The sequence below is a fragment of the Spermophilus citellus genome (genome assembly GCF_964194105.1).
Source record: "Spermophilus citellus genome assembly, chromosome: 3".
NCBI classification, from domain to species: Eukaryota; Metazoa; Chordata; class Mammalia; order Rodentia; family Sciuridae; genus Spermophilus; species Spermophilus citellus.
The window spans coordinates 109,406,616-109,424,416 of NC_138184.1; the positions used below are offsets into that span (position 1 = coordinate 109,406,616).

A 17,801-nucleotide genomic window follows, 5' to 3' on the forward strand; every position below is an offset into this window, starting at 1 on the left:
TATATTTATTGAAAATATTGATCTGGTCTGGTCAATGTACCAAAACAAGCAGTTACAGCAGACGTTAGCACAAGTTTAACCTAGTAACTTATTTGTGGGGGAAAAAAGCTAGTTCTGAGTAGAAAAAACTTCAGTTCTTTCCTTATAAACACAACAAGAATTTTAAAGATAGTAAGCCAGAAAATGCAACAGTAATGCTTACAATCCTTCTCAATTAGACAGAAAAGTCAATTGAAGACAACTGTTAAAATACTTTTCAGCCTGAATATATATATTCAGCCTATATATCTTCTTGTTCCAAGAAGGTTTTTGATTAAAAAAAAACTTTTTATAAGAGGTATCACATCTAGAAGTGATGAAAATAAATTAGTTCTCCTTCCCCCTCCCCCTAGATGTTGTTTAACTTCTAAAGCATAAAAAGTTATATAATGTCCTATACAAATTAATCAGTGTTCTTAAAGTAAAGCAGTTTTAGACTGATGACATTACACTGTATATGCATTAATTAGGCATCTTTCGTCTAATCAGTCTCTAAGGTTATCATTTAATTCTTGGCAATATAAAATAACTGGAATGCATTTTGGTACTTAAGTCATGAATTGTGGAGAACAAGAAGCGGCATGTTATAGTGAACAGGGTTTGTATTTGACAAACAATTGCAATGTTGAACAAATCTCTTCTATAAATTTTGTGATTTGTTTTGCTGTTGGCCACTTGTAGTAGATCCTTGCTTTGATTGTTCAGTGTCTGCCTCTAACATTTCATCTTCATCATCATGTAGATCTTTTGCAATTAGTTGTCTAGCTAATTTAATATTCAGTCCTTCGTTGTAGTGAAGCTTCCTCCTCAATTCAAATTGTCGCTTTTTTTCTCGTTCTTCAAGTGAGAAGTCATTTTTCTCCTCGACTCTGCTTTTTTTTTCCTGAGTCCGATACTTTGGTTCTGAGTCTTCAACAGCAGTTAATTTCTTAGCTAGAACATCTGGAGTCATGGCTTCAGTGGTTTCTGTATCACTATATGCATCTTCATCATCACTCATCATACTATGGTAAGGAGTGCTTGGTTCATCTATTTTCATTAAACCATAGTCTTTGCCTGCTGGGTGATATGTTGCCAGGATGTTCATTTCATCCCACTTCTGGGATTTTTTACTCAACTCCTCTTCAACACTCCGGTGGGGCTGCTCCACCGAGGACACCACCGAGGAAGTCGCAGACGTCTTGTTCTTCAGGATCCCCTTGATGGGTGGGTGTGAGGCGGTGGAGGCCACTATTGCCGGTCTTTCTGGGTGTCGGCTCAGGGTCGCTGCTGGTGTGGTGTCTGGGAAGAGAAGGTCAAACGCTAGCAGAAGTCACCATATACCCATGGAGCCCCTTCAGAACTGAGTGACACAACAACCCCAAGGCCACAGCCCTCTACCACCGGCCCTTCACCTCAGAAATTAGATTTTTTTTTTGGGGGGGGTGGTACCAGGGATTGAACTCAGAGACACTCAACCACTAAACCACATCCCCAGCCCTATTTTGTATTTTATTTAGAGATAGGGTCTCACTGAGTTGCTTAGTACCTCACTTTTGCTGAGGCTGGCTTTGAACTCACCATCCTCCTGCCTAGTGGGAATAACTGCTTGAGAAAACTCTCATAGGTGAATAATAATGTGACTGGAATGGAGGTGTTGAAGTTACAACAAAAAGCTTACTAGGATAAGGAAAAATAAAAGTCAAACCAAAGAGAAATACATCCTATACAGAGTCCCAGAAAAACCTGAGAAATGGTTTTATGAAATTTCTGGATATGGGTTTGATTTAAAGGCAACAGTATATGTTGTCACTTACATTCCATTCAAATGCTGCCAAAGCACTTATTGAAGCAGTTACTGTACCAACCACTGTTGTTGTTGTTGTTACTGGCAAAAAGGGGATGCACCCATCTGGAATGCAAGCAAACAGACTAAGGTTAGAGTTAAAAGATCCAAATCAGACTTTTTGAAAACAGAATAATGTTAAGTAAGGTGGTCCATTTGCTACTTCTTAAGAGCAATAATCAGTAAACTATATTTGGTGGGCTAAATTCAGCCTGTCACCACTTTTTCATGACCCATAAGCCAAGAACATTTTTCCCACATTTTTGAATGATTAAAAATGGTTTAAAATTCTAAAGAATGACACTATTTTTCGAAATGTTAAATTAAATGAAATTTAAATTTCAGTGTCCATAAATAGTTTTCTTGGAACATAGCCATGCTCATGGGTTTAACATAAGGGAGTCTGGGTGTTTTTGTGCTACAACAGCAATGTCATGTGGCTGCAATAAACTCTAAGGCTTTTAATAGGAAAACCTACAGAACTTTGCCCTGGGGAACATTGGCATATCCACTTATATGATCTGAGTTGAACCTGTCTTTGGACCCAAACTGCCAGACCTCCTATCAACCCTTGCCCCTTGAATCAGCCACACAGACCCCAAAACTGGGTAGGAAGAAGTTGTTTTCTATTTTTCCAGCTATAGAATCCTGTTCTCAGTCATCTCCCTTTTCCATCACATTGCCTGCTATGCTTAAGACTCAAAGATGAAGAGAGATCCCTAGAATGGACAAGCACCAATTCTGACAGAATAGAACTGGAGTATAAGACCCTGGAGTACTTCTTCTGTCTCCGCCTTTTTAACCCTCTGTAAAAACACTTTTTTCTAATCAGCTATTTCAGTACAGGGTAGGGACTGAACTGGTTTTTGGCTTTGGAATTTGGTTGAGACTTCCATGTTTCACAAAAGAAGGCAATTTCAGACCGGATGCCCCAAATAAAAATCCATTTTGAACCTATAATTGGTCTGGCTCCAATCACCCTAGCTGTCATTTGCCAGTCTTCCATTTCCTTTCATGCTATTTAGGTGGTCACAAGTTTTGTAAAGAAAGCATTTACTGAGTACCTATTATATACCCATTATATACAGTCTCCATACCCATAGAGGAAGATGCAGTCTCTACTGCAATATAATTGTGGTCAAAGATGCCACACAACAAAATCCATATGATCAGTCCCTGGGCAAGGACCACTTTTAGCACTATCATAGGAAATAGAATACACTTTCAGTAACTGCACAGAACATATGAAATAGACAGATGTAGTACCCAGATATTCAGGGTAGGGTTGGAATAATTTGGGAGTAAGCTAGCCATTGGAGGAGAACAGAGAGGGGAGATGAATTTAGATAAGAGAAACAGTATTAACTCAGGTTTGGGAGCAAAGAAGGAATATGCTCTGAGTTGAACCTGTCTTTGGACCCAAATTGTCAGACCTCCTATCAACCCTTGCCACGGTTCAAGTAGAACTGAAGGGAGATTCAAGCAGTACAGACACCCAGTGTGGACTGGAAGCAGCCAGGTTCCAGAGGGGTGCTTATTTAAAATCTTCACCAAACATCATTCCACAAAGCACTGTGCAGTAGTAAGAAGCCAAGGCAGAAGATTCTTGATGAAGATTATGGGAAAAGCACACAAGATATAACTGAATTTGTAGGTTCTCAAATGCCAGAAGAAAACCTCTCATAACTGGTGACACTATGTTTTTTTTTTTCTGAAATTACAGGTCACGATTATAAGTAGATTTATGAAGAGCCACCAGCAAATGGGCAACCAATGTACATTAAATAAGACCAACATGGCCAACTTTTTCTTTATTCACATATAAACACACACACACACACACACACAGGAAAATTGTCTCAGGAAACTCTGGCCTACTTAGCAGCCACAAAGACATTTCTCAACAAATTGGTCTTTAGCATTGCCTGAGCAGAAAAGGAGCCATGTGATGGTAAAAGAACTACAGATGCACCCAATATACCCAAGCTGCTCTGTTCAGGGTGCTAATAAGTTTTCCAGCACTCCTAAAGAGAGAATTCCAACAGTTTTTTTTTAATTTTTTTTAATTCTGAAAGGTCAAGATGGTGGAATAGAGAAGGTTACTTTCCAAATTACTCCATGGCTTGGGACCAGGAAAGAGTACAAACAGCTTCTCTTTGAGATCAGTTGAAAGAAAGAAAAGAAAAGAAAAGAAAAGAAAAGAAAAGAAAGAAAGGGAAAAAGAAAGAAATCCTACTGGAATTTAATACTGGACTCTTAGAATGGCCTAGGGACACAGAAGTTGTTTTTTTTTAGAAAGAGAGAGAGAATTTTAATATTTATTTTTCAGTTTTCGGCGGACACAACATCTTTGTTTGTATGTGGTGCTGAGGATCAAACCCGGGCCGTACGCATGCCAGGCGAGTGCGCTACTGCTTGAGCCACATCCCCAGCCCAGGACACAGAAGTTTTGATAGAATAAAGCAAAAGAAAATAATACAACACCAGCACCACTGGCTTCCAATGCAGATCCATTGCAGGCAGGTCAGAGAGAGAGAGACTAAGAGAGCCCACATTCCAAGTGGCCCTGAGGTGTGTCTTAAAACACAGGATGATAATCCAGTACATTGTTGAGCTGATCCAGTGGATGACTGCACTTTGCTTTCATATGAGAGGGATGCTGCACATCTCCCAGTGACCTGCAAAGAGTGGGATCAGCCATCATCTTTTTTCATCGTGCTATGGTGGCTGGCTAGTGTGGGTCGAAACCCAAGTGCCTAGACCCGTGTAATTCCAGATGGGTCCAAACACCTGACCTGACAAAGTCCTACCAAAGGACCCAGAGTTTGACTAGAAAAACAGGTGAAATTCTGGCATGAACAGTGTTGTACTCAGAGGAATTTGAGACACTCAGACCTGAGAGATCCTGGGTGTCTGTTACACTTTGAGTCTTGCAGTTCACAGGATCAGCTGGGATGACTATGGACTTAATCTAGTGAGAGAGGAAATGTGCACTTGGGACTCAACCGAATGGCCAAGATACAGGAGCCATGGGAGGTAGAGGAGGGCAAAGGACTGGCTCCTCCACTGCTCAGGTAGAACCCAAGGGGGATTCAAGCAGTACAGACACCTGTGTAGACTGGAAGCAGCCAGGTTCCGGAGGGGTGCTGATTTAAAAGCTTCACCAAATATCATTCCACAAAGCACTGGGGATCTAGCTAGACCCAAACAGCACCACCTCTGGGAACTCCTTTCACAGAACTCTACACTTGCACCTCACTGTGAGTGGAGTAGATGATACCCTCCAACACAACACACCTCATACTGCTGAGAAGGGAAGCTGAGAACAGGCAACAATAAGAAGTTCCACAAAAAGGAAAAAAACTGACAGCCTGCAACTACTACTTTTGTGCACAATGCATACCTCTAGAAAAAATGGAAAGACAGGCAATTGGGAACTGACAAGCAACATATAATATTATAGACAACTTTTTACCATCACTGCAGAAACAATACATTAATCTTCCATCAAGAACATTTTTAACTTTTGTGTGCTGAGTGGTCATGGACATTTAAATATATACATATCTGTCTCACTCTTATTTCTAGCATTTCTTGAAGATAGTTATTTTCTTGACTCTGTCTTTTGGGGACTAGTGGTTTTTATAGGTATACCTTGGTTTTGCTTTATATTTTTTGTCTTATATTCTTTTTCTCTTATTTCCCTTGATTCTCTTCCTCTCTTGTCTTTTGCTAACAGCCAAATTTTTTTTGTTCTCTTTTTCACTGATCTTTTAATTCTTCTCTCTCTCTCTCTCTCTCTCTCTCTCTCTCTCTCTCTCTCTTTCTCTCTCTCCCTCCCTCCCTCCCTCCCTCCCTCATGCTCTCTATCAATTATTACATCCTAAATCTCCTCTGCAATCTCCCTCTTCACCTCTTTGAAATGGCAAACTCTTTTATGAACACAATATTTATACTGTCAGCAATTGCCTACATACCCTTTCTCTTTATACTGCCAATTAACATTGGAGATGCCAAAATAGGAACTAAGTATTTAGTTCAATGTTGAATATTAATTGCATTGGTTGCTATTATTTGTCTACCACTAAAGCATTAGGTACTAGAAAACTTCAAAAACAATGTAAATTCATACAATAGAAGCTTTTCCACCTCAAGATTCTAACTGATAAATGGGTATACATACAAACAACATAAAAAAGTAAAGGGAACAAACTATTCTAAAAAATTCAAAATACCTCATAATAGAATCCAATGACATTAAAGTGGAGGAAATGACATAGAAGGAATTGAGAAAGTTCATAGTTAAACTGATCTGTGAATTAAAAGACAATGTAAGGAATGAAATTAGAAAGAAAATCCAAGAAGTAAAAGACCATCTAAATAAGTAGATAGAAATCCTGAAAAATCAATCCGAAATTTTTAAAAGAAGGAATCAAATAAACAAAATTTAAAACTCAATGGAAAGCATCACCAGCAGGCTAGATCACTTGAAACAGAGTTCCAGGCAAAGAAGATAAAATATATAATCTTGAAAATAAAGTTGACCACGGAAAAAAGATGTCAAGAGAACACAAACAGAACTTACAAGAAAGATGGGATATCATGAAAAGACCAAATTTAAGATTTATAGGGATAGACGAAGGCTCTGAGATACAAACCAAAGGAATGTACAATCTTTTCAATGAAATAATATCTGAAAATTTCCCCAAACTTAATAATGAAGTAGAAATCAAATACAGTACTCCAAATACACAAAATTACAACAGACCTACACCAAGGTATATTTTAATGGAAATGCCAGAGCAGAATAATGATAAAAATTTAAAGGCTGCTAGAGAAAACTGACAGGACACATTTAGAAGGAAACCAATTCTTTTTTTTTTTAACCTTTTTTTTATTGTTGGTCGTTCAAAACATTACATAGTTCTTAATATATCATATTTCACAGTTTGATTCAAGTGGGTTATGAACTCCCATTTTTACCCCGTATACAGATTGCTGTATCACATCAGCTACACTTCCATTGATTTACATATTGCCATTCTAGTGTCTGATGTATTCTGCTGTCTATCCTATTCTCTACTATCCCCCCTCCCCTCCCCTCCCCATTTCTCTCTCTACCCCCTCTACTGTAAATCATTTCTTCCACTTGTATTATTCTTCTCTTACCCCTCATTTCCTCTTATATGTAATTTTGTAAAACCCTGAGGATCACCTTCCATTTCCATGCGATTTCCCTTCTCACTCCCTTTCCCTCCCACCTCTCATCCCTGTTTAATGTTAATCTTCTTCTCAAGCTCTTCGCCCCTACCCTGTCCTTGGTTACTCCCCTTATATCAAAGCAGGCATTTGGCATTTGTTTTTTAAGGATTGGCTAGCTTCACTTAGCATAATCTGCTCTAATGCCATCCATTTCCCTCCAAATTCTATGATTTGTCATTTTTTAATGCAGAGTAATACTCCATTTTGTATAAATGCCACATTTTTTTATCCATTCATCTATTGAAGGGCATCTAGGTTGGTTCCACAATCTTGCTATCGTGAATTGTGCTGCTATGAACATCGATGTAGTAGTGTCCCTGTAGCATGCTCTTATTAGGTCTTTAGGGAATAGACCGAGAAGGGGAATAGCTAGGTCAAATGGTACTTCCATTCCCAGCTTTCCAAGAAATCTCCATACTGCTTTCCAAATTGGCTGCACCAATCTGCAGTCCCACCAACAATGAACAAGTGTACCCTTTTTCCCGAATCCTCTCCAGCACTTGTTGTTGTTGGACTTCATAATGGCTGCCAATCTTACTGGAGTGAGATGGTATCTTAGGGTGGTTTTGATTTGCATTTCTCTGACTGCTAGAGATGGTGAGCATTTTTTCATGTACTTGTTGATTGATTGTATGTCCTCCTCTGAGAAGTGCCTGTTCAGGTCTTTGGCCCATTTGTTGATTGGGTTATTTGTTATCTTATTGTTTAATTTTTTAAGTTCTTTGTACATTCTGGATATTAGGGCTCTATCTGAGGTGTGGGGGGTAAAAATTTGTTCCCAGGATGTAGGCTCTCTATTTACCTCTTTTATTGTTTCTCTTGCTGAGAAAAAACTTTTTAGTTTAAGTAAGTCCCATTTGTTTATTCTTGTTATTAACTCTTGGGCTATGGGTGTCCTATTAAGGAATTTGGAGCCCAACCCCACAATATGTAGATCATAGCCAACTTTTTCTTCTATCAGATGCAGTGTCTCTGATTTGATATCTAGCTCCCTGATCCATTTTGAGTTAATTTTTGTGGATGGCGAGAGAAAGGGATTCAATTTCATTTTGTTGCATATGGATTTCCAGTTTTCCCAGCACCATTTGTTGAAGATGCTATCCTTCCTCCATTGCATGTTTTTAGCCCCTTTATCAAATATAAGATAGTTGTAACTTTGTGGATTAGTCTCTGTGTCCTCTATTCTGTACCATTGGTCCACCTGCCTGTTTTGGTACCAGTACCATGCTGTTTTTGTTACTATTGCTCTGTAGTATAGTTTGAAGTCTGGTATTGCTATACCGCCTGATTCACACTTCCTGCTTAGCATTGTTTTTGCTATTCTGGGTCTTTTATTATTCTATATGAATTTCATGATTGTTTTATCTATTTCTACAAGAAATGCTGTTGGGATTTTGATTGGCATTGCATTGAACTTATAGAGAACTTTTGGTAATATCGCCATTTTGATGATGTTAGTTCTGCCTATCCATGATCAGGGTATATTTTTCCATCTTCTAAGGTCTTCTTCTATATCTCTCTTTAGGGTTCTGTAGTTTTCATTGTACAAGTCTTTCACCTCTTTTGTTAGGTTGATTCCCAAGTATTTTATTTTTGGGGGGGATATTGTGAATGGAGTAGTTGTCCTCATTTCCGTTTCAGAGGATTTGTCGCTGATATACAGGAATGCATTTGATTTATGCGTGTTGATTTTATATCCTGCCACTTTGCTGAATTCATTTATTAGCTCTAATAGTTTCTTTGTAGACCCTTTTGGGTCTGCTAGGTATAGAATCATGTGATCTGCAAATAGTGATAATTTAAGTTCTTCTTTTCCTATTTTTATGCCTTTAATTTCTTTCATCTGTCTAATTGATCTGGCCAGTGAGGAAACCAATTCTAATAGCAGCTGAATTCTCAACCCAAACCCTCAAAGCTAGGAGGTCTTAGATAATATATACCAAGGCCTGAAAGAAAAAGAATGCCAAACAAAAATACTATATCCAACAAAACTAAGCTTCAGATTTGATAATGAAATAAAAACCTTCAATAATAAACATGTTAAAAGAATTCATAACTAGAAACCCAGCACTACAAAACATATTCAATAAGATATTTCATGAAGAAGAAATGAACAATGAAAGTAAAAACCAGTAAAGGGAGGAACTACACTCGATCAATAAGCAATCAAAGGAGAAACTAATTCAAATTATAAACCAAAAATAAATCAAAATGACAGGAAATAGGGGCTAAGGTTGTTGCTCAACAGTAGAGCGCTCATCTAGCATGTGTGAGGTCCTGGGTTCAATCCTCAGCACCATATAAATTTTTTTAATTTAATGACAGGAAATAAAAATCAATTCTCATAATAACACTGAATGTAAATGGCCTAAATTCATCAATCAAAGACACAGAGGGGCTGGGATTGTGGCTCAGCGGTGGAGCGCTCACCTAGCACGTGCAAGGTGCTGGGTTTGATCCTCAGCAACATATAACAATAAATAAAATAAAGGAATTGTTTTTTTTTTAATTTTTTATTGATTATTTAAAGCATTACATAGCTCATGATATATCATCTTTCATACATTAGACTCAAATTGTGGAATTGTGTCCAAATACAACTAAAAAAATATTTTAAAAAAGACACAGACTATTAAAAAACAAGACCCCACAACATGCTGTCTCCAAAAAGACTCACCTCATAAGCAAAGACCTCCACAGTCTGAAGGTAAAAGCATGGGGAAAATCTTATAATTCATATGGATCTCATAAATGAGCAGGGGTTTCTATACTTATATCAGATAAAGTGGACTTCATACCCAAGTTTATCAGAAAGGACCAAGAAATAAATTTCATACTGCTTAAAGGAATGATACATCAACAAGATATAACAATCAGAAACATTTCTGTCCCTAAAGTTGGAGTACCTACATACATCAAACAAACCCTTCTCAATTTCAAAATCAAATAGACCACAACACAATAATACTGGATGCCTTTACCATCATTACTGGATAGCTCCTCCAAACAAAAACTAAACAAAAATCTAAAACTAATAAATATAATTAATAACTTAGAGTTAGCAAACATATTTAGAATATTTCATCTCTCAATGACTAAATACACTTTCTTATCAGCAGCACACAGATCATTTTCTAAAATAGACCACATATTAGGCCACAAATCAATGCTTAGTAAATGACAAAATACAGAGATAATACCTTGCATTATATCAGATAATAACAGAATGAAATTAGAAATCAATGGCATAGATAAAAATAGAAACTTATCTAGTATCTAAAAACTAAATAATATGCTAATGAATGATGAATGGATAGCTTAAGAAATCAGGATGAAATTTTAAAAAAATACTTATAGGTAAATGACAAGAACAACACAATATATCAAAATCTTCTAAGCCACTATGAAGATGGTTCTAAGAGGAAAGTTCATAGCACTGAGCTCATTCATTAAAAGAATAGAAATTAACTAAATAAATAATACACCTCAAAAATAAATAAATATATATATGTATATGTATGTGTGTGTGTGTGTGTGTGTGTATATATATATATATATATATATATATATATAAAATAAAACTACACCTCGAAGTCCTAAAAAAAAGAACAAATCAATACTAAAGGCAGTATAAGACTGTAAATAATTAAAATCAGAGCAAAAATCAATGAAATTGAAATCCACACCACCACCACCCCAAAAAAAAACTCAAAAAAATCAATGAAACAAAAGGATGGTTCTTTTTTATTTTTAATTGAATGGCTAAATACTTTTTTATTGTATTTTATTTTTATTTTTTATTTGTTTTAATTAATTATACATGACAGTAGAATGCATTTATGCACTTTGATATATCATACATAGATGGGATATAATTTCATTTTTCTGAGTGTATATATTGCAGAATCATATTGGTCTTGTAGTCACATGTATACACACAGTAATAATGTCGGCTTCATTCTACTATCTTTTCTAACCCCACAGCACCTCCCCTACCCTCCCATGGCTTCCCTCTACCTAATCTAAGGTAACACTATTCTTCCCTAGGGCCCCCAGACTTATTGTGAATTAGCATCAGCATATTAAGAAAAAAACATTCAGCCTTTGATTTTGTCTTTGAAAAAAATCAATAAGATTGATAAACCCTTAGCCTGCTAAACAAGAAAAAAGGGAAAAACATCAAATTTCTAAAATTTGTGATGAAAAAGGAACTATTGCCATAGACACACTGGATTATAGACAATAATCAGAAACTATTTTGAAAATTTATACTACAATAAAGTAAAAATCTTGAAGACATGGGACATATTTCTAGAGAAATGTGACCTTCCCAGGTTGAACCAGGAGGACATACAAAATTTAAATAGGTCAATTTGAAGCAATGAATTTGAAGGTTCCATCAAAATCCTGCCAACAAAAAGTCCTGGACCAGATGGATTCTCAGCCAAGTTCTACCTTCAAATAAAAACTAATCCCAGTAGTCCTCTTACTATTACAACAAAAAAGGAGGGAACACTCCCAAACTCATTCAGTGAAGCTAGTATCACCCTGATACCAAAAGCAGACAAAAACACAACAAGGAAAGAAAACTTCAGACCAATATACCTAATGAACATAGATGCAAAAATTCTTAATAAAATACTGGTAAATCACATACAAAACTATACTAAAAAGATAGTGCACAGTGATCCAGTGGGGTTCATCCCAGGGATGCAAGATTGGTTGAACATATGGAAATCCAAATAAATATAATTAAGTACATTAATAGACTTTAAGAGAAGAATCACATGGTTATCTAAATATATACAGAAAAAACATTTGACAAAATACAGCATCCATTCATGTTCAAAATACTATAAAAAATTAAGGATAGTAGGAATATACCTCAACATTGTAAAAGGGATATATGCTAAAATCAAGGCCAACATCATTCTAAGTGAAGAAAATTGAAAGTATTCACTCTAAAAACAGGAATAAGACAGTGATGCCCTCTTTCACCAATTCTACTCAACATAGTCCTTGAAGCCCTAGCCAGAGCAATGAGGCAAAAATAAAAAATGAAAGGGATACATATAGGAAAAGCAGAACTCAAAACTATTTGCTGACAACATGATCCTATAATCAAATGCCCAAAAAACTCCACCAGAAAATGTTTAGAGCTCATAAACAAATTCAGCAAAGTAGCAGGATATAAAATTAACAGCAATAAATTAATTGTGTTCCTATACACCAATGATGAATCAGCCAAAAGAGAAATTAAGAAACCTATCCCATTCACAATACCCTCAAAAATATAAAATAAAGTACATGGGAATGAATCTAACAAAAGAAGTGAAGAACTTTTCTACTAAAATGAAACCTACAGAACACTAAAAAGAATTTTAAGAAGACCTTAGAAGATAAAAAGATCTCACAATGTTCTTGGATAGGCAGAATTATTATTGTCAAAATGTCCATACTACCAAATGCACTATACAGATTTAATGCAATTCCCATTAAAATCCCAATGACATTTTTCATAGAAATAGAAAAAGCAGACATGAAATTCATTTGGAAAATGAGAGGCCCAGAATAGCCAAAGCAATCTTTACCAAAAGAAGTGATGCAGGAGGCATCACAATACCAGACATTAAAATATACTACATAACAACAGTGACAAAAACAGCATGCTTGGGCTGGGATTGTGGCTTAGTGGCAGAGCGCTTGCCTAGCATGTGTGAGGCACTGGATGTAAACAAATAAAGATCCATTGACAACTAATAAAATATTTTTAAAACTTAAAAAAATAGCATGTTATTGGTCCCAAAACATACATGAAGACTAATGGAACAGAACAGAAGACACAGAGACAAACCAACATATATTTAGTTATCTCATACTAGACAAAGACATCATAAACATACATTGGAGAAAACATAGCCTCTTCAACAACGGTGCTGGGAAAACTGGATATCCATATGTAGCAGAATGAAATTGAACTCCTATCTCGCCTGCACAAAATTCAGCTCAAAGTAGATCCAAGACCTAGGTATTAGAACAGAGAACATGTGCCTTTACTAGAAGAAAAATTAGCCCCAAGACTCATGTCAGCATAGGAACTAACTTCCTCAACAAGACTCCTAAAGTGCAAGTAGTAAAATCGAGAATCAATAAATGGGATGGTATCAAACTAAAAAGCTTCTTCACAGCAAAGGAAACAATCCAGAAAGTGATGAGAGAACCTTCAGAACAGAAGAAAATCTTTGTCACCTGTGCTTCAGAGCATTAATCTCCAGGATATACAAAGATCTCAAAAAACTTTACAAAAAAACAATAACCCAATCAATAAATGGGTAAAGGACCTGAACAAACACTTCACAGAAGAAGAAATATGAATGGTCAACAAATATATGAAAAAATGTTTAATATCTCTAGCAATTAGAGAAATACAAATTAAAACTACACTGAGAGTCTAACTCAAGTAAGAATGGCAATTATCAAGAACACAAGTAACAATAAATGTTGGCAAGGATGTGGGGAGAAAGGTACTCATTGTTGGTGGGTCTGCAAATTGGTACAACCACTCTGGAAAGCAGTATGGACATTCCTTAGAATACCTGGAATAGAATCATCCTTTGACCTAGCTATCCTACTCTTCAGTTTATACCAAAAGGACTTAAAAATAGTGTTATACAGTGACACACCCACATCTAAGCTATGGAACCAACCTAAGTGCCCTTCAACCAACCTAGGCTAACAAAATTTGGTATATATACACAATAGAGTATTACTCAGCCATCAAGAAGAATGACTTTGACATTTGCCAGTAAATGGATGGATCTGGAGACTATTATGCTAATTGAAATAAACTAATCCCCAAAAAACAAAGGTCAAATGTTCTCTGATATGTAGATGCTAGCACACAACAATGGAAAGAGTGGAAGAATCAAAGTTTAGTAGATTAGACAAAGGGGAATGAATGGAAGGAGGTAAGAATAGGAAAGACAATGGAATGATTATGACATAATTTCCTATGTACATGTATAGATATATCACAGTGAATCTCTGTCATATACAATCATGAGCCTGTGATCCTAATGACAGTACTATATACTCCATGTTTGTATAAATGAGTCAAATTATACTCTGTCATATGTAACTAAAAAGAACAAAAATTAAGAAAATAAATGCAGAACTATTAAATATGTAGATATATATGAGGTAATTTTTCTTCTGAAATTCAGCAAAGGATTTTACTCTTCAAAGTAAAACTTCAAGTATTATATATTGAAATTTATGAAGTTTAAATAAAATATATGACAATAACTTTATAAATAATTTGAAGAAGTATATACAACTATAATTTTGTGAGATTATTATATCATATGTATAACATTTAAAGTTAGAAATTTAGATAGTAAATAACACATACTGTAAGTCCTGAAGAAATCACTGAAATATTGGAACAAATATGAATAACTATCAAGATAAAACAAATATGAATGCTCAATTAGTCCAAAATGAAACAAGAATGGAAAAATATTATTTATTTGTAAGTATCTTTTAAAAGGTAATTGATTTAAATGCTATTTTACTAAAGAATTGTATGCATAAAACAAGACAAATAAATGTAGATTATAACAATTCACGTGTTATAAATGTCCAAAAAAATTTAAAATTTTCAGCACTGGGAATTGAACCAAGGGTCTTGCACACATCAGGAAAGGCCCTAGGTTTATATAAGCACTGGGTTAATGATCAGCCTCAGGCAGGTGGTGGGCAAGGTGTCAAAGCCAGCTCCTGGGCATGAGGATCTTTAAACCTCTCCTTTGAATCCAGGCTCTGAGACCCTGGTCCTGCAGTGGTCAGTGTTTGTCTGGGTAGAGTCTGAGAATCTGGGAGAGGGACCACAAATAGAGAATTAAAAATGAACAACAAGGTGTTCATTGAGTGAAAAAATAAGATATTTTAAGAGGTTTTACTAGTTTTACTAAGAAAGAACAGCAGGGAACCAAGGATGGGAGAAAGATGAAGGTGAAAAGGCCAGAACAGGATTAGGGGGGACAGAGGTGATGGTTCATTGCAGAATATTTAAGATTCTTGACCAAAAAAAAATTATTCTTAAAGATCAGCAAAGTAGAGGTAAGGAATCAAGAAGATAAAGGGGGTGGGAAAAAGAAAAGGGGAATAAAATAAAAATTATTCTATACCTATTGATGTATCACAATAAATTCCACTTTTGTGAAAAATTATAATGCACCAATGGGGGAAAAATACATGTAAATAAATAGAAGACCAGAGAATAAAGGAGATGAATAGGGGAAGGGAGAAGGGGAGGAAGAAGGGGAAGCAAATTATGTGCATATACAAATATGTCACAGTGAGCATAACATAAAAAAAGAAAAAGACAAAAATTACCTCTTGTAATTGAAATTAATTGTGCATTTCAAGAATTACAAATTCCCATATTTCTCTGGAGAAGGTAGTACGAGTGGACTTCATATGATACATCAGGACCCTGGCAGCTCAACCAGAAAATGTAAACTGGTAGGCAGTGCTATGGAGTGGCTGGGTCAAAGGTTTTAATAATGAGTGAAATCTTTAAAAATCAATGGAGCCAACCCTCACCACAGGTGGCCCTGGGGAGTGGGTTACAACTTCAGGTAGCCCAGTGCATAGTTGGCAAACAAAGCAACTGATGAGTGGGTGCTCCTGCAGTACAGTTGTAGGTCCTCATCTTGTGGACTGCACTGAGCCAGATCCCTGATGGACCTGGAGTTTGGATTGTGAGGAAAACTGTAAAATGGAGCTCAGAAAGCATGAAGACAGAAATGCAAAAGGACCATGTTTGTGCTGTCAAGGTGGTGGGTATCCTGGCTTTAATACCAAAAGTGAGTCTTCACTGTATATATGTGTGTCCACACTGTGAAGTATTTAGCAGAACTCCTGCAACACATGTGCTCAGGCATGCTACCTTCTGCTTTCCAATGATAATCATGATCAGTCATAGAAACATCCTCAAAGATTGAGTAGTTATGAAAAGATGAAGATAATATACATTTGGTTGCACAGATGAGCATTTGGACCAGTTTTTTATTTACCTAAGACATTAGCATGATGAAGGAGCCAGGATAGTTATGGACAGTCATGGAGAATAACCAGAACACTTGTTCCAAAGGGGACTATGATTTTGTCTCAAAATAGAAGACAGTGATTTTGAATCAAATAGAGGAGGAAAACGGTGATCTAGTTCCTGGCCACTGTTCAGAAGGAATGGACTTCCAGCATGAAAGGAAGACATGAAGCACAGAGAGATTGATGCCAAGGAGGCAGAAGTCAGGGCAGCAGTGAGCTGTATCTGTCAACCTCCTGAAAAGTACTTCCCTGCTGAAAGGGAGGACGACCATGGGTCTCCGTTCTCCCACTTAAACAGCACACTGTATTGTGTAGCTATGGAAGCAGTGACCCAGAGCCTTGTTTCCAGCTGACACAAAAACTCCAGGAAGTAATTTCCAGCTTGGAAGCATTTCTCTAACTCTTCTCAAGATAGCACTAAAACAACATGTAAGTAACGTATGAATAGTTCTCCGGAGGGGGAAAATGAAAAATAATTGAGTACAAATTGCCTCATGAGACACTTCAGGTAAGGGCACTGCACTGAGCTCATTCAAAGGAACAGAAGTGTCTCTGGGAGGTCCTCCTTTCCCACCTCTGGCTCCTGCTTTCATACAACCTGCAAAAGCGTGAGACCTCAGTTCCAAACTCTCACCCATCAGATTTATCCAGAAAATGGCGCCTACGATCCCGTTGCCTGAGCCGGTGTCAGTAGTCTCTTCTGAGTCACTGAGAAGTACAGCAGAGAGAAGGACCTGGTGTAGGGGTACCACCACATCACTGCATTCCATTATGACGGAACTATAGAGGGCGTGGTGGAAAGAAACTGTCCCCTTCCCGAGAGCAAGTTTGGTTCCAGGAGCAGATCTGGAGTCTGGGAGCACTTCCGGTCACTCCTGGACTGCTCGAATCCAACACGTTGACTTCATGAATGAGTTGAGCAGAGGGAAGAACCGGAAGAACCTGGACACCAGTTGCTCTTTGGGCACAATTGGAAAACGCAGCGCTCCAACGTGCTGCAAGAGAATGGGGGTGGCACCAGCGTCCTGTCTGCAGGTGCGGTCCCCCATCTCGTACCCTGAGTCCAAACCCGCTGCCTCCAGAGGAGAACCAAATTCGGTGTCATCTCTTTCTAGCAACATTGGTCAAAGTGTGCCCTTCTGCCTCCTCATCCCTGGGCAGGCTGGCCAGGGATCTGCAGTTGTGTTCTGGGAATTTATGACTGTGCTGTTAGGTTCCAAGGATGTTGGTGAGGCCCTGGTGGTATCCTCTCCTGAGAAGAAGCAGACTGGGGAACTGAGTTCTAGAATGTTTGAATCTGGTGCTGTCTTCCAACAGAATAAGAAGGTCATGAAAAGACTGAAGTAGGAAGTCTGGCACCATTTTTTCACTGGGTCCCTTTGAACAGTTTTGAGGCACTATGTCTACACTGCAGCTGGGTCATCATGCCCTGGGAAGAAAGGGAGCTTGGGCACTGGCCATTTGTGCTACAGATGCCACCATGAAAATGTTTGAATTAAAAAGGGCTTTCTAGGTACAAGTTTGGCAAACTCTATGGAAAATTCCTCCTCCAAATTAACTG

At 37.2% G+C, this 17,801-nt stretch overlaps 1 protein-coding gene across 1 annotated transcript; it reads right to left on the minus strand.

The window, feature by feature from the left end:
- Nucleotides 1-679: 679 nt before the first annotated feature.
- LOC308645242 (protein phosphatase inhibitor 2-like) lies at nt 680-17,010 on the minus strand (the record flags this gene model as incomplete). The annotated part of the gene is made up of 2 exons (XM_081287307.1): nt 680-1,320; nt 16,875-17,010. 2 exons carry the CDS (start codon nt 17,008-17,010, stop codon nt 680-682), a joined length of 777 nt encoding a protein of 258 aa, XP_081143433.1.
- Between the last annotated feature and the right edge of the window lie 791 nt (nt 17,011-17,801).